Genomic DNA, 23,336 nt, shown 5'->3' with positions numbered 1-23,336 from the left:
TCAGTGGAGGGAGAAAGCAAGAGGCAGCCCTGGCTCTGGGAGGGGTGAGTGCGGGTTGGCGGTGCTCTCTAGGCCCACGGGATCCTTGGCTAAGTCCCTCCACCCGCTTCCCTCGCAGGGCAAATTCATCCGCATCAACTTCGACGTTGCCGGGTACATCGTGGGCGCCAACATCGAGACTTGTATCCTCTCACCTCCCAGAGGGGTGCCTGGTGGGGGGACGAGGGGTGGCAGCCAAGGAGGGTGGCTCTTGGGATCTCACCGCTTACGGAAAACAGGCGTCCACACTCGCCGGGAAACCTGGCTCCCTGCAGCTCAGAAACTGTGCCTCAGTTTCCCCCTCTGCACAAGGGGAAGGATCCTAGAACCTCAGGAAGGGGCAGAGGCAGCATCTCCACATGAAGGGAGGAGGGCAGGGCCTCCCGGAGCTTTTAGGAGAAGGCCAGCCCAGCCTCGCTATGGGGCGGAGGGTCGGCTATGACTTAACCATAGAGAAAGGTTGCGAGCGCAGGCAGCAAAAGGGGAAGGCGTGTGGGGCTGAATGGGTGGGGGGGCAGAGGCCTTGCCCCATGGAGTCACACGGGACGTGCTTAATTCCCAGGTATGCCAACATGTGTGAAATGTTTTCTACCAGGCATGCTCATCAGAGACTCCGTGCCCAGGGTTTTTACTGGGGGCTGATCACATAGGCACCCTCTCCCTGGCACGTACCCAAATTCCGGAGTCCCTGCAGGAAAGCGGGTGTTCAGAAGAAACCATGTTGTTTTGCACAAACAGTTTAGGTGCAGGGAGCCCCTCCTATCAGCCAAGGAAGGCTGGGAACCCTCCCGAAATCCAGATTCCCAGACACCAGCCAGAGGCGGGCTTTGCAGGCCGGCTGGCTCAGGCCGGCTGTGTCAAACCTTTCCCACACATGCTCGGTAGGAATTTAAAAGATAAACCCCAGAAGCTCCAGGAGTGCAGCGCATAAGAGAACGAGCAAAGAAATCACACCCACCCGTGTTCGAATCCCAGCTCTGACACTTTGAGGCTCTTGAGCACGTGATTTGACCTCTCCGGGCTTCAGTTTCCCCCTCTGTAGAAGGGGATGGATCGTTGAACCTACTCTGGAAGGGTCTGAAGTGAGGCAGGTTCTTAGCGTGGCCCCTGCCACATCGTAAGCACTCAAGCATGAGCTCTCTGGGAACTCCCTGGCGGCCCAGTGGTTAGGACCCGGCGCTCTCACTGCCGAGGGCCCGGGTTCCATCCCTGCCTGGTCGGGGAACTAAGATCCCACAAGCCGTGTGGCAACGGAGGAAAAAAAAAAAAAAAGAATGAGCTATCATTATTAGGAATGAATGATTAGATTAGCAGTGTCCTTATAATGTTAATATTGATATTCATAACAAATCACATCCCCATCCCCTCGGTATCTAAGCTCACTGTCTCCCCCACCCCCCGTAATCGGGGTGGGGGAGGGTTGAGAAGCAGTGTGTTGGTGAAGGGTTTTTCCCAAGAGGGCTTAGGGAGTAAGGAAACAGGGATCTCGCTGTCAGGCAGCTGGGCCTCATGTCCCCTGCTGCCACCAGCTTCTGATCCCCACAGTTCCTGCGGCCCGTCACCCCTCTGCATCACGGTTCCTGCTCACACAACTTCTTAGAGCTCACGGCTCTCCCTGCCCCATCCGTCCTGCCATCCCAGGCCTCCACGGACCCCGGAGTCTTCTCTGCCTGCTTCCAAACGCTAACTTTCTCCCATCTACACTCCCCATCCAGTTGGGGCTGCCCCCACCAGGCACGGCTCTCCTTCCTGGCCGTCTCTACCTCGGGGCCAATGACCAGCCTGTGGTCATTGGTGTTCGCGGGGCAGGTGCCACCCCCGGGGTCAAACAGATGGATCCCGGGCTTGGCCTGACCCCTCACACCAGCATCAGCATGTCCAACATTTCTTGAGGGTTTACTGCGTGCCTAGCAGTGTCTTGAGAACCCTCCATATGTTAACTCAGTTCCTCGTCTCTGTACCCTGTGAGGCAGATGCTGTTGTCCCATTTCACAGACGAGGAAAACGAGGCTCGGGGCTGTCATCACCCAGGGTCTCACAGGTCGTGCATGCTCCCTTCACCCCACCTTGCCCTGTGGGACCTCCTCCCGTGGGTCCTCCCTGTCTCACCCAAGCAGGTTAGCGCCCCAGGGTTTTGGGTCAATGGTTTGCAGTCCATCTTGGGCGAGGCTCCCCAAGGCAGGTCTTGCATTATGACAGTTGTGTAAAGTATGTGCTCGGAGATCCCATAGTGAAGGACACAGACGGCTACACCAATTATCAGATGTTTTATTTTCCTTTAAGGCGTCTCACCAATTTTCAGTGTGTAAACGTGCCATGTGGCTTTCCCAGAGGGAGAAGCTGAGAGCCCCAGTAGTCATACGGGGAAACTGAGGCTGAGAGGGTCATGACAGCAGGAGGTATTCTTATCCTTGGTAGCGAAAAACCAGGCACAGCTCCAGTGTTTGACGCATAATAACTCATTTACCCCGACAGCACGTCATAGGCTCATGGACGGGTGTTATTATCGGGCCCCTTGCACAGATGAGGAAACTAAGGCTTGAGGCTTAAGTGACACATGTCGAAAGCCACTGGTCCAGTTAGCGACCAGGTCGCCGGCCGGGGCTATGAGCGACTCCACTGTTCCACGGGATAGCAGGGGTTCCCCTCCATGGAGCACCTTAACTCACCCCCCGCCCAGACCTGCTGGAGAAGTCGAGGGCCATCCGCCAGGCCAAGGACGAATGCGGCTTCCACATCTTCTACCAGCTGCTGGGGGGCGCCGGGGAGCAGCTCGAGGGTTAGTGTCCAGTGGCTCCCCACCCCTCCCCGGGGTCTGGGTGGTAGCCGCGTGTGGACCCCCTGGGGCGGAGGACATGGGAGGCACTAACCTTTGTCAAGCACCTGCTTTGTGTCAGGCTCCTGCTGGGTGGTGGATTCTCTCGCCTCCCGGATCCCACCGCCCCTGGTTTCTGCCGCCTCTCGACTCCTGCCACCCCCAGACTCTGCTGCCCTCTGGTTCCCGCTGTCTCCCGGGTCTTGCTCATGCCAGCTACGTGGCCACGTGTCTCCCGCCCACACTCACTTCTCTCCTGAAACTCCGGGGCTCTGCTTACTCCAGCGGGTGCTGTAACAACTCCAGCTTTGCCATCTCGTGGTTCCCGAAGATCGTGGTTTGCGTGGCTTGTAGGCTCCTGCTGCCTCATGGCTCCTGCCTGAGACTCCTTCTGTCTCCTGCTCTGCGCTCCTCCAGCCCTCTGGCTGTGGAAACGCCCCAAGGCTGTCTCGTCTACAGTGGCCCCGCTGCCCTGTGGCTCCCTGTCATTCTGGCTTCTTCCACCCCGTAGCTTGGGCCGCCTCCTGGCCCCTCCGCACCCAGCCTCCTGCTTACGGTGGCTTCCGAACCCTGTGCCATCGACCCCTCCTGTCCCATGGCTTCTGCTAACTCAGGCACCCGCAGCCCTGTTGCTTCTGCCAGTGGGCGGCTCCTGCCTTCTCTGGGCAACTCTGCGACTTGAGGATCATTATGGAAGGAGGGAAGAGGAAAGGTCTAATATGTGCTAAGTACCCACTTCACGCCTGGCCCTTCCCACCAAACCCTTGAAGAATGGATCCCCACTCGTTTGACAGAGGAGGAGACCGAGGTTCCTAGTGGGGAAGTGATGCTCTTCCTGGGGTGGCTATTGAGGAAGCCGGGACTTGAGTCTGACTCTACAGCTCATTCTTGACCTTGGCCTCCCCCCGTTATGCCTACAGCCGACCTCCTCCTGGAGCCGTTCTCCCACTACCGCTTCCTGACCAACGGGCCATCATCCTCTCCGGGCCAGGAGCGTGAGCTCTTCCAGGAGACACTGGAGTCCCTGCGGGTCCTGGGATTCACCCACGAGGAAATCACCTGTGAGTGAGCCATGAGCCCAGAGCCCCCCATGAAGGATGGGGGTGGACACCTGGCCATTCATTGCTTGGTTTGAAAACTAAAACAGGGAACGGAGGAAGGAGGAAGCTTTAAGTAGGGGATCGGGAAGGACACACTGAGATGGTGATGTTTGCGCAAAGGCCTGGAGAGCCGAAGGTGTGAGCATTGGTGCTATCTGGGAAGAGCGGTCTAGGCAGGGGGAAACAGCGTGTGCAAAAGCCCTGAGGCAGGAAAGGTGTGGCATGTTTGAGGAATTGAAACTTCTCGAATGGGTTCAATTAGTGGGTGACCCAGGGGAGTGGGGAGATGGAGCCACAGAGGCAGGTGGGGTCTCAAATGCCAGCCTGAGGGGCTGGGATTGGTCCTGAGGGCACTGGGGAGCCATGGGAGGGCTGGGAGCCGTGGAGGAGCAGCTCTGGGCCGTGTGGAGGATGGACTGGAGGGCAGGAGGAGGCTGAAGCGAGGGTGCAGGGAAGACCCTGCCCCTGGCCCAGGGTCTTCCTTGGTTGGTCTGGGCTCGGGGGCACTGGGGTGAAATACTCAGCTCATTATCCGTGTTCTGCTGCTTTGCCCCCCACCTTTCTCACCAAACAGTACACTTTGACAGTAGTTCCGTTGCAGTACTGTATTCGTTTGCCAGGGCTGCCATCACAAAGCACCATAAACCGAGTGCCTTAAACAAGTGAAATTGATCATGTCCCAGGTCTGGAGGCCAGAAGTCCGAGATCGAGGTGTTGGTGGGGTTGGTCGGTCCTGGGAGAATCTGTTGCCTTCCCCTCCCCTAACTTCTGGTGGTTTCCTCGTTAGAAACGTCACCTGACCTCCGCCTTCAGCTTCATGCGGTGCGCCCGCCTCCCTGCCCAAGCATCTGTATGCAAATCTCCCCTTTTATGGGACACCCGTCATTTTGGATTAGGGGCCACCGCACTCCCGTGTGATCTCATCTTAACTTAAATAATTACAGCTGCAACGACCCAATACCCAAATCAGGTCACATTCTGAGAGGTCCCAGGCATTAGAATTTTAATGTATTTTTGGAGGGAGTAGGGGGACACGATTCAACCCATTATGCGCACATAGAGGGGGAAATCTCAGTCTTTTTTCCGGCTACCTGGCATTTCATTGTCTGGATGAATTGTGATTCCTTTCACCAGTCCCGTGGAGACCTTGATTTCCAGTTCTGAGCGGGTCCGGGGCTGGGTCTCATTCTCCTCTGGTCTCTGGGGCTGCAGAAGGCCTCGGGAGCCACTGTGGGCTCCAGGGCCAATGGGGAGGGCTGGAGACCCAGTGCCAGGTTGGCTGTCCACCCAGGCAGCAAACGGGCCAGCGTCCTCAGGCATATTGACACAGGGTCCCAGGCCTCCCTGCTAGATTTCCCAACCACGGGTTGCGTAACTGCCCTGCTCCTCCCTGGGCAACTGACAAACAAATTCAGATGGAGGCCACAGTGGGGGCCTGAGCCCCTCAGGTACCGCCTGCCCTCCTGACACAGGTCACCTCAAGTAACCCTCCTGCCGTGTGGTGGGCGCGGGTAGCAGCTCCAATTTTTCCAGTCCCGAAACAAAAATTTTGCAGCACCGTCGGCATGTAGTGACATAATCTGAATATGATCAAAGGTCATCGTGTGAAAACCGAGTCGCCCTGGGCCCCTCTGAGCCCAGTTTTCCACTGTTAAGTTTCCTGCATCTCCTGCCAGAAATATTTCAGACATGTAAGAAAAGACACACATTCTCCAGCCCCAGGGCTGATGTTCTTCTGTAATGTTGATCAAAATGTTACCGAATTTCTGGGACTTCCCTGGTGGTCCAGTGGTTAAGACTCTGCGCTTCCACTGCAGGGGGCATGGGTTCAATCCCTGGTGGGAGAACTGAGATCCTGCATGCTGCCCACCCCCCCCCCCAAAAAAAATGTTACTGTATTTCTCTCCTGATTTAAAAGTTCCTGCACAGTGGTTGATCCAGATGGGCCCCACCTCCCTGACCTTCCTCCCAGTACCCGCTCAGAGGCACCAAGTAACAATGAAAACACCTGGCGTATCAGGCCCCGCACCCTGGCCTGGGTCCTGGGCGGCACTGGGGTAGAACGCTCAGCTCATCGCCCCCCGTGCTAGCGTGGGCTTTGTCCCCTACTTTTCCCACCAAACAGCGTGTTTGGCAGTCATTCTGGTTTTGTAGGTATAGGTGAATTTCAGGTTTTTTTGTGGTTGCAGAAGGTTTCACTGTTTAGATGAACTGTGATTCTTGTAACCCGTCTGTCCCTTACAGACACACCCTTCGGGTGACTGCCTCCTATTGCTGTTGGAATCAAAAAGTGCCAGGAATATCCTTATAAGTAGATCTTTGTGCTCGTGGGCGAACAGAACTGCAGGATCAGTTCTTAAGCCACAAAATACTGAGTCCAAGGAGAGGTGCAGTTTTTGGTTTTATCCAGCTTTCACAGAAATCTGACAGCCTTATTGAGATATCATTCACATACCAAAACATTTACCTATTCAAATTATATGTCAGGGAATTCCCTGGCGGTCCAGGGGTTAGGACTCCGCACTTTCACTGCCAAGGGCCCAGGTTCGATCCCCGGTTGGGGAATTAAGATCCCGCAGGCCCTGTGGCGTGGCCAAATACAAGCCAGTGGCTTTTAGTACCTTCAGAGCTGTGCAGCCATCCCCACAATCAATTTTAGAACATTTTCAGTGACCCAAGAAGATAACTTGTTCCCCTTTGCGGTCGTCTGCTGGTTTTCCAGTGCCAGCCCCTGGCAACCACAGATCTGCTTCCTGTGTCTATGGATTTGCTTATCCGGGACCTTTCATATAGATGGAATCATACAATATATCATCCTCTGTGGCTGGCTTTCTTCCCTCGGCATGATGGTTTGAAGTTTCATCCATGTGGTCGTATGTATCCGTGCTTCCTTCCTTTTTACTGCTGAATAATTTTGCTTTTTACCTTTTTCTTACGGAACCTTTCAAACAGGTATGCAAGTAGAGAGCAGAGGGTCGTGAACCCCCCACCCCTCCCCCAGGAACCTGGCACCAGATCCAGCAGTTAACGGGCTCATGACTTCTTGGCTTTCAGCTCTAACCCCCAGCCCCTTTCCCTTCCCCCAACCCCACTCTGTTTTTTTAAATTGTACTGAATCGACCTCGCCGCCGTCCAGAAGGTGGCGCTAGTTTCCAGTTTCTCCCACCCTGTATCTGGAGCACCTGTTCCCCCGACGTGGTTGTCAGCAACCACTGTTGTCAGCTTTTTTGCTTTTGCTGGTGTGGCAGGTGGATGGAGTCTCATAACAGTGTGATTTTGTGTCTCACTTCCAAGGAGTGGAGCCAGCCGGTCACCTTTTTTCTAGACTCTCCTTTGGAAGAAAGAGGAGACAGAGATGAGGAGTTCCCTGGCGGTCCAGTGGTTAGGACTCGTAGGTTAGGGATGGCCCTGGGTTCGGTCCCTGGTCGGGAAACTAAGCTCCCACAAGCCTCATGGCATGGCCAAAAAGAAAGAAGGACACAGAGGTCCAGGGAGGTGGGGTGTCTGCCCCATAGGACTCACTGCCTTTGATGAGGTGGTGGTGGAACCCGGGTCTGACTCCAAAGCCAGCCCGTGATCCGTTTCCAGAGAGGCGGGTGGGCGCCTCTGGGTCGCCCACGGGAAGCCCAGGGCAGAGAGCGTTCGGGGCCAGTGGAAGCAGGACCTTCACGCCCCTCCTCACTTCCCATCCACGTTGGCGCCGTAAATGCCACCAGGGAGGTGGAACAGGCAGCCTAGCGCGCAGGGAGGTGAGCTCCTGTCACGTGAGGCCGTCGTAGCCTCGCCAGCCCCGCGCCTCCGCCCGTGCAGGTTGGGGCTTGCTTACTGCCGGCTGGGTTGAAGTCAGCAGCCAGAGCTGACTGCCAACCCCTCAGGCGTCAGGTTCGCCGGGTGCCTGGAACCCACGCAGGTTCCGAAGCCAACCGTAAAAGGCCACCGGGGGAACTCGAGTCTGGGTCGGGTCTGAGCTGATGTTAAGGATGAATAATCATCCAGTTTGTGAGTCTATCAGGAGATGTGCTCATTTATTTATCTTTTGAGAGGTACCTCGCTTGCCCTGCCGCAAAACCTCCCAGCGTTTCTGGGACCCTGGGCTGTTCCCGACACCCCAGCCCCCTGACCCCCCCGCCCAGCCCCTCCCACTGCCCAGCAGGGGAAACCTAGGCCCAGGAGGCCACTGGCTTGCCCCAGGTCACGCCTCAGTAATGTACCCCCCACTAGTTAACTCTTGGCCATTTGTTCATTCGTATATCGATTCATTCAGCACATGATGGAGTCTGCGGGCCAGACCACTGCAGACGCTGGGAGAAATGAACTGTGACCAAGACAGAACAAGCCCCTGCCCCCTGGAGCGCTGAGACCCCGGGAGCATCAAATCACACAAGTGGATTAAAGTTGATGCCCTGGAAGAGTGATGGCTGGAAGGTGCATGGAGTAGTGACTGTGGGTCAGGGGGGTGGGGGGCGGGGTCTCGGAAGGGGCGGGGCAGCCCCTGGAGGAGGCGGCGCTTGGCTGAGCCCCGACGGTCAGGCAGGAATTAAGCAGGTGTAGGTGGTTCTGGACCGCCTCTATGGGGAGGGAACTCCCAGGGCAAAAGCCTGGGGGCAAGAGAGGGTGTCAGGTGTTGGCGGGGATTAAAGAGGTTGGCCTGGCTGGTTGGAGTAACTGAGGGGACCCGAGGCTGGAGCAGGTGGGAGGATCGGGGACAGGGTGCCGAAGACCTTGATAAGGGATAAGATTGAATCCCAGAAGTAGTGGGGACTGTGGAAGGAATTCTTCCCCCCAGAGTGGCAAGCTGAAGTTCATTCGTGAACGCATTTATGGAGTGCTTACTGTATACAGAGGATACAGTTAGAAGGTGAATAAGGAACAGATACTTTCCACAAGGAGTTACGATCCTGATGGAGATCGAAAGGAAAATTCAGATTTGTTGCACACCCCAGCGTGCCCCGAAAACTATACCAAAACCTTTTTTCCCTGGGGCACTAGAATTCATGGACCGTAAAATTCGCCATTGTCAAGTATACAGTTCAGTATTTGTAACATATTCACAAGGTGGTGTGACTCATCACTGCAATTTCACTGTCTAATTCCAGAAACTGAGTCTTTTCTCAGCAGTGATCTTTTTTTTGACTACATTTCAAGGGGTATGAAATTCAAAAAGAACTAAAAGTCTTTGATCATTCCAGTGTCCCGGGCTCCCAGGAGGCCACCTCTGTTAGCTGTTTCTTGTGTGTCCTTCAGAGTAAGGCTTCTTGAAGCTGTCAGGCCAGTGACCAACACCCCCCCTTCTGTTTTCAGGGATTTTTTTTAACCTCTTTTTTTTTAAAAAAAAGTACTTATTTGGCTGTGCTGGGTCTTAGTTGCGGCACACGAGATCTTTGTTGCAGCATGTGAGATCCTTTTAGTTGTGGCATGCAGGATCTTTTAGTTGTGGCATGGGGAGTCTTTAGTTGCGGCATGCAAACTCTTAGTTGCAGCATGTGGGATCTAGTTCCCTGACCAGGGATCGAACCTGGGCCCCCTGCATTGGGAGCGCAAGTCTCAACCACTGGACCACCAGGGAAGTCCCTAACCTCTTTATTTTGAATAATTTCAGATTTACAGAAAAGTTTTAGAGTACACAAAATCGCCGCATACCTTCTCCCAGAGTCCTCAAACATTACCATCTTGCCACATCTGCTTTATCCTTATCTGTCTTTCTAATTACTTGTTCTGAGCTGTTCGAGAGTGGGGGTGTAGCCCAGGGATCCCTTCACCCTTCATATTTCCGATGACCACTGTCACAAATGACCACAAACCTAGTGGCTTATAACAACACACATTTATTCCCTCACGGTTCTGGAGGTCAGAAGTCAAAAATCAGTCTTACTCGTTAAAGTCAAGGTGTCAGCAGAGCAGGTCCCTTCTGGAGGCTCTGGGAAGAATTCGTTTTCTTGCCTTTTTCAGCTTTCAGAGGCCACCCGTATGCCTTAGCTCATGGCCCTTTTCTGCGTCTTCAAAATGCATCACTCTAGGGACTCCCCTGGTGGTCCAGTGGTTAGAACTCTGCGCTTTCATGCCAGGGCCTGGGTGCGATCCCTGGTTGGGGAACTAAGATCCCGAAAGGTACGCGGCGCGGCCAAAAAAATTGAAAAAAAAACCAAAATGCATCACTCTAACCTCTGCTCATGTGGCCTTCCCCCTCTGCCTCCCTCTTATAAGAACGCTTATGATTACGTTTCGGACCCGCCTGGATAATGCAAGATTAATCTCCCGTTTTAAGATCCTGAATTTCATCACATCGGTAAAGTCTATTTTTCCCTGCAAGGTAACATTCACAGGATTCAGACCGTGGACATTTTGCGGAGAGGGGGCATTACTCATCTTATCGCCCCCCCCGCCGAATCTGTCTGTGCTTATTTCCTAAGAACATTCTCTGACACAAACACAGTACAGTATCATCATTAGGAAATTAACATTGGCACTGTTAGTACTGTTATCTAATCCACAGACCTTATGCCAACTGTCCCAATAATGTCCTTTATAGCAAAAAAATTTTTTTTAAGTTAAACACACACACACACACACACACACACACACACACACACACACACACACACACACACACACACACACACACACACTTCCCCAGTCCAGGATCACACACGTTGCATCTAGTCGTCACACTTTACTCTCCATCCATCTGGAACCGGTCCTGAGTCTTTATCGTTCGTGACCTTGACACTTGGGGAGATTACAGACCAGTTGTTTTGTCAACGTGTGTGTGTTTCCTCGTGATTAGATTCGGGTTACGCATTTTTGGCATGGGTCTTCCAGAAGGGCTCCCCCCTCCACCTTCCGCCGCTCCCTTTTCCTAAGTAAACTTTGTACAGAAGCTTACGTAGCACAGACACCGGCAAATGAGCGCGGTGCCAAAGCGCCCAGCTCAGGGGAATTTCTGCAGGTGACGCCCCATATCACCCGCACCTCGAAGCCCCCTCAAGCCCCTTCCCCTCGCCGCAACCCCCATCACCAATGTGTTGGCATCTAACAACATGGAGTTGTTCCGCCCGCTCTTGAATTTGGAACACACAGACCCGTACAGTCCGTGCACTTTTGAACCTGGCTTCTTCCTTGCAATCCTGTGAGTGTGCCATCTGTCCGAATTCAGTGAGTGGCCAGAAGGGGGCTTCTGAGGGGCTGGCCCACTGGTGTGTTCGCTTTGTAAGATCTCACTGCGCGGCATGGAGGTGCTCTGTGTGCTTTTCTGTGTGTGCTCTACGTTCGTACAAACGTCCGAATTTTATGCTGAAAGAGGGACGGAAAGGGCTGCACGGCCGTTAAGAATACAGACCCCAGGGCCAGACCGCCGGGTGTGTCTCAGCCATGCCGCTTATGAGCTGGGTGATCCTGGGTAAGTTGATTACCCGAATGTGCCTCGGTTTCCCTGTCTGTCAAATGGGGGTTTTACTGTTTCCCATCGCAAGATGCTATTGCAGGATTTGGCTCAGTGAGTTGTTCCGAAGGTGACATGAGGTCATTTGTGAGTGTTTGGAACAGGACCTGGCACGGAGTAAGTGAAAATAGATCAGTGTCCTTTTCAATCCGTAAATCGTGAAGACTGTTCTAGGAGGAACGTGGATGAGGTAGCTGGGTGTTGGCGCTGGTCTGAAGCATCACCTCGAAAGCAGCAGGCAGGAGCCCAGCCTGATGTAGGCGTGTTATATGGTCCACTCCAAGCCGCGGGCAGCTTCGCAGGTGGAGACGAGGAGGCTTTGACGCGATGACCAAATCTTGATAAGTTCTGAACAAAACCAAGACCAGCCTTCCCTCGGATTCCTCAGTGACTATTCTCCTAGAAAATGCCCTGTGTATTAAAACCAAACACAAAACACTTTTGTGTGTATACATAAAACTGCTGGGGTTAGTCTCATAGCATTCCAAACCATGATTTCACAGACGTGAATGTCCACTGGGACGTTTCGCAATCAAACGGAATGTGGGCAACTCTTTGTGATACAGAAGGGCAACGCCTCTGGTTCCCACCTGCCCAGTCTCTGTGGCATCCAGAAACATTGCCAGGGTGGCCCCCATCCCTATGCTAACCAACCCCTGCACGTTCCCGAGACGTCCTCTAGGGGGCAGCATTGCCCACTCACGGCGAGATTTCTAGCCGCTTTGCGCAGACGTGCAAATATTAATACAATCGATCTTCTTTTACGATGTCCGAGTTGGAGAATTCACCTACACACGACATTTATTCGTAACCCCCAAACCAGATATCCTGGTGCTTTTGTGGTCATTGCTGTCATGCATAGAGGAGTGAAAGTTTTGAGTTGCCCAGTGTGCACCCAACTGAAGTCTCACGGGGTGACATTCAGCCTTCTTGTTCCAGCCCATACTGTAAACCACTGTCCTTTCTACAGTCTGTTGAGTGCCATGCTTTTCACTTTTGGGGTGCTTTTTGGTTGGTGATTTCACTGTCTGAAATGTCCCCCTAAATGTAGTGCTTAATGCTGTCCGGTGTCCCTAAGAGCAGGAAGGCTGTGATGTGCTTTACAGAGAAAATACGTGTGTGAGAAGAGCTTCCTTCAGACTCCAGTTGTAGCGAATGTTGGTTGTGAGTTCAATGTGAATCAATGCTGTATATCAGATAAGATGTCTTTAAAAAAATTTTATTGAAGTATAGTTGATTTACAATGTTGTGTTAATTTCTGCTGTATACCAAAGTGACTGGGTTATATACATGTGTGTGTGTGTGGGTATTCTTTTTCATATTCCTTTCCATTATGGTTTATCACAGGATATTGAAGAGTGTTCCCTGTGCTATACAGTAGGACCTTGTTGTTTATCCATCCTATATACACTAGTTTGCATCTGCTAATCCCAAACTCCCACTCCTTCCCTCCCCTACCCCCCACCCCTTGGCAACCACAAGTCTGTTCTCCGTGTCTGTGAGTCTGTTTCAATTTCATTGATATGCTCATTTGTGTCGTATTTTAGATTCCACATATAAGTGATATCATATGATATTTGTCTTTCTCTTTCTGACCTACTTCACGTACTATGATAATCTCTAGGTCCATCCATGTCGCTGCAAATGGCATTATTTCATTCTTTTTTATGGCTGAGTAGTATTCCATTGTATATATGTACCACATTTTCTTTATCCAGTTATCTGTCAATGGACATTTAGGTTGCTTCCATGTCTTGGCTTTTGTAAATAGTGCTGCTGTGAACATAGGGGTGCTTGTATCTTTTCAAGTTAGAATTTTGTCTGGGTATATGCCCAGGAGTGGGATTGCTGCAATTCTATTTTTAGTTTTTTGAGGAACCTCTATACTGTTTTAGATAGTGATGCACCAGTTTACATTCCCATCAGATAAGGTGTCTTTAAACAGAAATACACATAAACCAAGGTGATGCATTGATCAGTTGATGAAAATGTGACCAGAGGCTCCCAGGAACCAAACCTGTATTCCCCCATAGGAACATTTGTTCACATTCGATAATTCAGTGTTTCAGGTGACCCTACAGAACATAATTACCAAGAATAAGGAAAATTGACTGACCTTGACATTTTCTGCCTTTTTTTTTTGCATAGATAGTGGTTGCCATATATACCATTCTGCACCTCGAATTTTTTACTCGATATTTTAGAAATCTATCCATATTGCTAAAGATCTTCCTCATTCATTTCTCTAAATCCTTTTAAATCTTCTATGCATTGCTCTATAAAATGGACATGAGCACACACCAAATGACGATAAAGCAAACTTTGAATATAAAATACAGAATTCAGGGACTTCCCTGGAGGTCCAGTGGTTATGACTCCGCTCTTCCACTGCAGGGGGCGCGGGTTCAATCCCTGGTGAGGGAACTGAGATCTCTCGTGCCACGCAGTGTGGCCAAAAAATAAAATAAAATACAGAATTCATTTATCCGTTCATGTATTTAAGACCTGCTTGGTGTCAGGTGGTGGTATAATTTGACATAAGGTTTTTAAGCTAGATTTCTTTTTTTTATTATCTTATTTTTTTAATTGAAGTATAGTTAATGTACAACGTTGTGTTAGTTTCAGGTGTACAGCAAAGTGATTCAGTTATACATACATATACATATGTCTATTCTTTTTCTGATTCTTTTCCATTATAGGTTATTACAAGATATTGAGTATAGTTCCCTGTGCTATACAGTAGGTCCTTGTTTAAGCTAGATTTCTAAGGGGCTAGTTCAGACCACATGTCAGGACCCTGAGCCTCGCTGATCTGTGTCTCTGCTGCCCCTTAGCCATGTTGCGGATGGTCTCGGCCGTTCTCCAGTTTGGCAACATTGTCCTGAAGAGAGAACGGAACACCGATCAAGCCTCCATGCCTGACAACACAGGTACCACCACATGGCCTGCTACCCACCTACGTACAGAACATCCTCCCTTCCCAGCCAGACCCACCTCCCATCCAGGACCACCCTGATTTCCTGCCCTTTGCTGAATCTTTACCAAAATAACACCGTCCACTCTTTTCTTGATTATAAAAAGTGTGAGCTCTGCTGAAAATTTGAACAACACCAGTGTGCCAAGGTGGAAGGGGGCGCGGACAGCAGGATCCTCTATCATCCCAGCCCCTCCCAGAAAACCAGCATTAGCACTGGCCGTATCTCCTCCTGGCCTCTGCGCTCTGCATGTATATGCTTCTGGGGTTTTTTTGCCTTTCAGCAGAAGTATAGTTGATATTCCTTTTTTTATCAAAATGGAAATAGCTTTGCTTCCTTATTATTATAAAATAATACAATCTGAATGGGGAAGAAAATATGGCAAGACAGGAAAGTATAAAGGCAGGGAAATTACCCGTAATTACTGCTAACACTTTGGGGGCATTTCTCTCTGGGCTTTGTTCTACGTCTGTGTCAATGTGGAAATAATTATCACAGAAATGGAATCTCGCTTTACACCGCCTTCCCCTTGAGATGGGAAGAGCTTTCTGTCCTGATTATGACACCCTATGGGCTGTTTTCAAAAGCTGTGCAACACAGAACATATGAAGGAAGGGGCATCTCTCACGATGTCACTGATCTGAGCTGTCCCTGTGACATCTGGGGGCCAGGTTCACACACGCAGCAGGTGTGCTATACATACTCATTCGTTTGATTTACAAAATTGGGGTCAGACCTTATAAACTATTTTGAAACCTGCTTTCCCCCCACCCCCTTAATGCAATGGGGGTAACTTTTCAAGGTTATTAACTAGAACTCTACTGGGGTTGCTTCACCTGGGCTCTGTGAGGAGAACTGTATGTCAGTATAATTAATCTCCTTTGGAATCCCTTGTATTTCCTTTTCTGCATTTGCAAACATTAATTGGAGAAGCAGCCCCCAGGCTCCACCGGCTGGCAAAGTACACACCAAGGGCTTAGAACCCTGTTAAGTCACCCTGTTACTGGCAGCATAGTACTCCATGCTGTTTTTTTCAGTTTTTAAATATTCCCATATAATGCAAAATCACTGTAGAAGAATTAGAAATTGCAATTGCATCAGAGGGAGGGGGAGAGAGAGAGAGATTGATTTAAATCCTCATCACCTCTCAGAAATAACCACTGTTGACATTTTAATGTGTCTCTTCCTCAGTGTTTTTCTCTTTTGCTGGAGCTGAGTATTTGTAGTAACTATCTTCCTGTGACGCAAGTGATAGAGGCTCAAAAACACTTCTTAATGATCATTTTAATTCAGAGACGAAAGAAGAAACACACCTGCCCACACAGCCCTTCCTCCATCTTCTGCCAAAACAGCTATTAACATTTTGGCAATTTTTTATTCCTACAAAAATAGGGAAGAGCAGTGAATTTTTTAAGATTTCTTTTAGGTTTGGCCGCCTCACTGAACTCTTATTCCAAGAGTTTTCCCCCAGCATTTTATTGAGACATTTTCCAACATATAGAAAAGTTCAAAAAATTTTATACCGAACACCCAGATCCACCACCAAGATTCTACCACTGACACTTTACTACACTCGCTTTATCGAATATCTTTGCATCCTCTGTTCATCCGTCTCCTTTTCTGGCGCGTTTCAAAATCTCAGATATTGGTACAGACCCTTCAGCCTGTATATCAATGACTGGCATCCGATATTTGTTTACAGTTCTTTCATGGACTGGAAGTGAAACATACAAATCATGAAATGTACATGTCTTAAGTGTACCGTGTAATAATTTATAATGATTATTTATTTAGTAAATAATAATTATTTATAATGCTTATATTATTAATTAGTAATAATAATGTTATAAATAATTATTATTTATAATAATCATATTTAGTGACTGCAGAACATTTGTTCAGATGGATGCACCCTGACTCTCTAACCAATCCCTAGCTGTTGGACATTCAGGTTGCTTCCTGGTTTTCCCCATTGTAAACAGTGCTGTGACGGACATCCTCCTAGTCCAGCTTTTGCCCACATCCAGAATTATTTTTGCCAACTTAGGGTTCCAGGAGGAGAATTATTGGGCTGGAGAATGCACACACCTTTAGGACCCGTAATGCCTCTAGCGGGAAAGGCCGGTGTTCCACCAACAGTGGGGGGTGGCACCCTCTCCCCCCTCCCCCACTCTGCACTGTCCCCACCTCCCAGTGCTGATCGCATCTTGGTGCCTCTCGCCCTCAGCTGCGCAGAAGCTCTGCCGCCTCCTGGGCCTGGGGGTGACAGATTTCTCCCGCGCCCTGCTCACCCCCCGCATCAAAGTTGGCCGGGACTACGTGCAGAAAGCACAGACCAAGGAACAGGTGGGCAAGGCTGGCGGCAGGTGGGCGCAGGGAGGGCCCTGGATTTTTAAGCAGCTTATACCAGTTTTTTCTCGCTCACTCAACAAACTTTTGCTGAGTGTCTGTTCAGTTACCGACTCTGGTCTAGGCGCTAGAATAAAAGCAGTCATGGAAACAAAGACCACGCCTTCAGGGAGCTCAGGCTGTAGTAGGGAATCAGATAATAAAGGAAGAAACGGGTGCTTTCTTCAAAGGAGGGGATTGAGGTGCTCGGGAAAGTCTTCTCGGAAGGGGTGACATTGGAGTTGAGACTTGGATGGTTCAAGACAAAGGGCATGTGTAAAGGCCCTGGGGCTGGAACAAGCTTGGCAAGTTGGGAACGTTAAGGAGATCAGTGAGACTAGACAGTGGGGGAGAGGGTGGTAGAAGCCGCAGTCAGAGAGGTTGGAAGGGGACAGATCACATGAGGTCTTAGGAACCACAATAAGGAGGTGAGTTTTATGCAGAGTGCAGCAGGAGGCCAGTGAGGATTTAAGCCAGGGAATAACTTGGTTCAGTTTGTCTTTATAAAGATTCCCTTGTCTACTGTGTGGAGAATTGGGTCCAGGGGGCCCCAGTGGAAGCAATGAGACACAAGGAGGCCGCTGTCATAGTCCCGGCAAGTGATGACAGCAGCACAGATAAGGGTGGTGGCAGTGAGGGTGAGGAGAGGTGAACACAGACTAGATGTTTTCAGAATTCCAGTTTTGGGGCAGAGGCCTCTGCCTGACCCCAGGCTGGGCTCTCGAGGTGCTAGGACAGAGAAGGCACAGTGACGGAGATGAGATTGGGGATCACACTGACCTGGGTTCTGCTCTCAGTCAAGGTACTATTGATAGGATCCATTTTACAGATGAAGACACTGAGGCACAGAGAGGTTTATTCACATGCCTGAGGTCACACAGCCTCTAAGTAGCAGAGCTAGGATTCCAATCTAGATGTTGGTCTCCAGATTCCACCCTCTTACCTGTTCTGCCGTGGAAATTGGTTCAAGGGTTGGGTGGAATATTCATGAACTAATGTGCCCCCAAGCGCTTCACACAGTGCCCGACGCACAGTAGGGCGTCACTAATGATCTGCTGTTGTTAATGTCGCTGCTCTTGACGAACCATGATGGGGCTCCGTCCACACCCAGTGTCTCCTTGCCGGCAGGGCGGGGTCGGGGGGCACTAATGTGCAGGCTGGGCCCTCACTGTGTGCCCTGACCTGCAGGCTGACTTTGCGCTGGAGGCCCTGGCCAAGGCCACCTACGAGCGCCTCTTCCGCTGGCTGGTCCTGCGCCTCAACCGAGCCCTGGACCGTAGCCCCCGCCAAGGCGCCTCCTTCCTGGGCATCCTGGACATCGCCGGCTTTGAGATCTTCCAGGTCTGCGCTTTGTGCCTGGCTGGGGGCTGGGAGGGCTCCATCACGCTGGCCCTGTCCCCCTCTCTCTGGGTCCCTGTCCCCCTCTCTCTGGGTCCCTGTCCGCCCCTCCCTGGGTCTCTGCTCCCCTTTCTATGGGTCCCTGTTCCCCCCGGGTTCCTGCCCCTCCGGGTCCCTGTCCCCCTCTTTCATGTGTCCCTCCCCCCCGCAGCTGAACTCCTTCGAGCAACTCTGCATCAACTACACCAACGAGAAGCTGCAGCAGCTCTTCAACCACACGATGTTTGTCCTGGAGCAGGAGGAATACCAGCGCGAGGGCATCCCCTGGACCTTCCTCGACTTCGGCCTCGACCTGCAGCCCTGCATCGACCTCATCGAGCGGCCGGTGAGCCCATGGCTGCTCCACCCTCTGCATGACCTTGGTCCAGCTCCTCACCCCACCGGCCTCAGGCCTCTCCATCGGTCAAATGGGGAAAATGGCATAGATCTGTGTGGCTGCCGGATGATTAGAACCCAGAACATGCCTGCCACAGGGCGTGGCTCGAATCAAAGGGCTAATCGATGGCTATAACGGTTGTTCTCGTGTTTGCTCGTAGGTCCCAAGTGGCACAAGAACTAAAAATTAGCAGCAACCTAAGTGTCCAGTATTTGGGGATCTGACTTAACTCTTCTGCCCTCCTCTGTTAATGGTCAGGCCAACCCCCCTGGGCTCCTCGCTCTGCTGGATGAGGAGTGCTGGTTCCCAAAGGCCACAGACAAGTCCTTTGTGGAGAAGGTGACCCAAGAGCAGGGTGGTCACCCCAAATTCCAGCGGCCAAGGACTCTGCGGGATCAGGCCGACTTCAGCGTCCTGCATTATGCGGGCAAGGTAGGGAGCAGGGGCCAGCCTTGGGGGCTGTGGGTGGGAGTGAGGATGAAGGGAGGGTGCAGAGGGAAAGCAGGGGCCACCTGGTGTCCACTGGGACAAGTCACAGCCAGGCCAGGGGTAGGAAAGCCCTTGGAGGAGTGAGGACTCTGTCTGATGAAGTCAGCAAAGGCTTCCTCAAGGAGGGGATATTTGCAGTGGGTTTCGAGAGATGGATAGGAGTTCACCAGGTGGAGAATTAGGTGCGTTTTATTCACTCATTTGGCCAACATATGCCTTTTGTGGGCTCAGCCCTGTGCTGAGCAAAGCTGGGAACCCACGTCAGATATGATTCTGTCCTCACAAAGTTCCTTATCTGGGAGGGAGACGAAGACAGACCATCGGGATATAAGGCCGATAAGTGCTTTAATGGGGCCAGCTAGGGATAGTGTCAAAGTCCAGAGGAGCAATCCCAGGGAAGGTCTCACAGAGGAGAGTGATGCTTGATCTGAACTCTAAATCAAGGGTCAGCAAACATTTCCTGTGAATAGTTTCAGTTCTGTGGGCCAGTCTGTGGCACAACTACTCAATTCTGCCGTGAGAGCACGAAAGGAGCCACAAGTTCACACATAAATGAAGGCCATATTCCAATAAAACTTTATTTTATTATTTTTTAAATTATCTATTTATTTATTTTTATTTATTTATTTATTTTTGGCTGCATTGGGTCTTTGTTGCTGCACGCAGGCTTTCTCTAGTTGCGGCAAGCGGGGTCTGCTTTTCGTTGTGGTGCGCGGGCTTCTCATTGCCATGGCCTCTCTTGTTGCAGAGCACAGGCTAAGCACACAGGCATCATGGCGTGCGGGCTCAGTAGTTGTGGCTCGCAGGCTCAGTAGTTGTGGCACACGGGCTTAGTTGCTCCGCGGCATGTGGGATCTTCCCGGACCAGGACTCAAACCCGTGTCCCCTGCATTGGCTGGCAAAGTCTTAACCACTGCGCCGCCAGGGGAGTCCTATTTATTTATTTTTGGCTGTGTCGGGTCCCAGTTGCCACACCCTGTGCGGCCTCTTTGTTGTGGCGGGCGGGCTTACTTGGCCCGTGACACGTGGGATCCCAGTTCCCCAGCCAGGGATTGAACCTGCGTCCCCTGCATTGGAAGGCGGATTCTTAATCACTGGACCACCAGGAAGGTCCCTAAAACTTTATTTATAAAAGGAGGTGGATTTGGCCGGGAGGCCATTGTTTGCCAATCCCTGGTCTAAATGATGAGTAGGGACTTCCCTGGTGGTCCAGTGGGTAAGACTCCATGCTCCCAATGCAGGGAGCCTGGGTTTGATCCCCGCTCAGGGAACTAGATCCTGCATGCCACAACTAAGACCTGGTGCAGCCAAATAAATAAATATTTTAAAAAATAATAATAAAATAAATGATGAGTAACCCGTAGCCAGAAAAGAATGGGTGGAGGGAACGGCATACACAAAGGCTGAGGGGTAGGAGACCCATGTGTTCTGTTCTAGAACTCAGTTGTTTTCCAGACATTTGCTAAGATTTCCTGTGTGCCCAGTCCTCTGCTGGTTGTGAGTCAGACTCAGGCCCCGGCCTCTGGAAGCCACCATCTGGTGGGGGGGCACGCATGCAGGGAATCGTGGTGGTCAAGACTGTGATTCCATGGAAGGGAGCTGGCCACGTGAAAATCCACGGAGAGGGAATCACAGGTGGCGGGAACGGCAGGGGTCAAAATTCTGAGGTGGAAATGAGCTTGCACATTTGAGGACCAGAGTGGCTAAATGAATAAGGAAAGAAGTGTTGGTGGATGAGGTCCCAGAGGTGGGCAGGGTCCTCTTAAGGGAAATACAGAAAGGGAGAGGGACCATGCTGCAGGTGGGTGCAGTTCAGGATATGGGCACAAGGTGTCCACCAGTGCTCTCTCCTGAGTGGTGAGCCCCAGAGCTGGGAATCTCAGAGCTTCTGGGAGGCTCCCTGGGAAATCAGCAGTGCTGGTGAACCCACCATCCCGCCACCCTCCTGTGCCCAATTTCATTCAGGTTGACTACAAGGCCAATGAGTGGCTGATGAAAAACATGGACCCTCTGAATGACAGTGTCGCAGCCTTGCTTCACCAGAGCACAGACCGGCTAACGGCAGAGATCTGGAAAGACGGTAAGGACCAGCTTCCGCAGGCCCTGTCCCTGGAGCTCTGTGCATCCCTTCTCCCAACTCACAGTGTGAACACTTTTGTTCCAGACCTGAGTTGTCAGCTCAGAGGCAGAACTGGTGCCAGTAGGCCAGACAGCCTTACAGTAGTGATTCCAATTAGTGATTATTGATTGATATCTCAAACCAGCATCACACTCAATGATAAAACACTCCTCCTTAATCAGAAAAAGACAAGGATGCCCACTGTCAACACTGCTGTGAAACACTGTTTGGGCGATAATAGTTTATGCAATCAGACCAGAAAAAGAAATAAGTATGTGAATATTCAAAAGGAAGCAATGAAGTTATTAATTGTAGATGGCATGTGATCCCTAAAAAAAAAAAAAAAACAAGAGATTCGACTGAAAAAGAATTAATAACAACAAGAGAACTCGGAAGGGCAGTATTTACAGGTTAGTCAACTTTTAGGCTTTGCTTTCATTGATCTCTCCCAAAGTTCCCTTCAGGGATTCAGGGAAGAAAAAAAAGAGCAAAAACCCAGGTATAGTTTTGGAGTTTTCCTGCTCCAACAAGGCCCGTGTGAGTTTGGCCATCCGTCTTTTCAGACTGACACTTTCAGACCAGCAAGCCCTGTCCATCCTTGCCCTCCATCCTTAGAGGAGGTTTGAGAGGTGATTTTATAAAACGGACAGAACCAACATCTTGGTTTCCTGATTCTGGGTTTCCAGAATCTGTCAGTTTGCCTTAATCTTTTATTGAAGTGAAAAGCATAGTAGTAGAAGCGCCAGCCCATGCAATTGGACAAGAGAACAAAATAAGCAAGATGAGTCATTCCCAAAACAAACTCACAGAGCAAAAGGGCATAGCACACCTTGATATGGTGAGCTGATTTTAGACAGGGAAATTTGATGTTAGTATCTCATATAGTTTATACAAGAGGGATTGAAAAGCATCGTTTGATGTTCAGTAACAGAACCAGATTCTGCCGAGAATCATCTCCTTCAGACTGAAAATCTTCCCCGTCAACTTCTTTAAAATTTGTGCCATGTTCACGGGCACATGATGTTCCCCCTAATCCTTCACATGCTCCACCCTGTATATGCTCGGCTCTCAAAGTGTTCCAAGAGAGAAAGTAGAAGTGGCAAAGCCTCTTGAGTCCTAGACTGGAACCCCACACAGTATTATTTCCTCCACAGTTCTTCTGAACAAAGCAAGTCACAAGGCCAGCCCAGATTCAAGGAGCTGCAAGTCACAGAGAGGGGTGGGGGATTGGGGCCATTTCTGCATCAATCTCTACTACAGCTGCCCTGAGCCCAGAGTTGGCTTTGCTTTCGGGCATCCTGACAGCCCAGAGTTGGGTACCCAACATCCTGGAAGCCCAGGGGAAAAGGCAAATGAGACAAACTCTCTTCAACAAGCTGGGTGGGAGCCTTGAGTTAGTCCTTGAGCTTCCTGGTGGCCAGGGCAAAAGGGGATACCTAATAAAACAGATACAGACTCAACCTATAGGGAGAGAAGTTTTTTCCCCCCGGGTATTATATTCGCAGGGGACATTCGCCCTTTCATCCAACATTGATGCCCTCATAAAGCTGAACAGGACAGTCTCCCTGGCTTTAAAAGTTCATGGCCAGGATCAGGTTCCTCCTCCTGCTTTGCTCTGCGCTGTTGACTAATAACCCTTTCTTCTTTTTTCTTCCTGCCTCTTCTCATGCTGCTCCCTTTGCACCTCCCATCCCGTCTCCCTGCCTCTCCCCCCCTCTGTCCTCACCCCCACCCAGAGCACGGGGGCTTGCAGCAGTTCTCTTTCCTGGGCTCCTTCCCACCGTCGCCCCCAGGATCTTCAGGGAGGCGCGGCTCTGCCATTTCTCCGTCAGGGGGTGGGTGTTGCTGTGCACCAACGGGTGAGATTTGCCAGACGAGGAAGGTGGGCCCTTTGGACCGGGAACCTGGTTTTGAACATCTATCCCCTTTCCTTACCATACAGAGATCTTTCCCTCTTCTTTCCTGTCCCCACCCCTTGTTGGCTCCCTTAGCAGTTTCCAGACTCTTTGTAGCAGCACAAGGCCTTCTTCTAACTAAACCGCATGTAAAAGTGCAAACAACTGTGACAGTATCAGCTGGCATTAATTGAGCCCGTACTGTGTGCTGTGCACTGTGCAAAGCCCTTTCACCATTATTAACACATGGAATCCTCTGAACAACCTAATCAGGCAGCTGTTAGTACTGTTACCCCTGTTATAT

At 50.9% G+C, this 23,336-nt stretch overlaps 1 protein-coding gene across 3 annotated transcripts in view; it reads left to right on the top strand.

Moving 5' to 3' along the window:
- Positions 1-23,336, top strand: part of MYH14 (myosin heavy chain 14) — a 90,991-nt gene that overhangs the window by 16,681 nt on the left and 50,974 nt on the right. For all 3 annotated transcript variants that reach the window (XM_060131860.1, XM_060131859.1, XM_060131858.1), the window contains exons 8-16: positions 119-182; positions 2,720-2,818; positions 3,775-3,915; positions 14,227-14,322; positions 16,595-16,713; positions 17,944-18,096; positions 18,305-18,478; positions 18,788-18,961; positions 20,984-21,098. In XM_060131860.1, the coding sequence (XP_059987843.1) occupies positions 119-182; positions 2,720-2,818; positions 3,775-3,915; positions 14,227-14,322; positions 16,595-16,713; positions 17,944-18,096; positions 18,305-18,478; positions 18,788-18,961; positions 20,984-21,098 (1,135 nt within the window). The remainder of the gene's footprint in view (positions 1-118; positions 183-2,719; positions 2,819-3,774; positions 3,916-14,226; positions 14,323-16,594; positions 16,714-17,943; positions 18,097-18,304; positions 18,479-18,787; positions 18,962-20,983; positions 21,099-23,336) is intronic.

Source organism: Lagenorhynchus albirostris, chromosome 19, assembly GCF_949774975.1.
Source record: "Lagenorhynchus albirostris chromosome 19, mLagAlb1.1, whole genome shotgun sequence".
Taxonomy (NCBI): domain Eukaryota; kingdom Metazoa; phylum Chordata; class Mammalia; order Artiodactyla; family Delphinidae; genus Lagenorhynchus; species Lagenorhynchus albirostris.
Note: the sequence above shows the minus strand (reverse complement) of the source record. Positions and strands in the feature narration are given on the sequence as shown.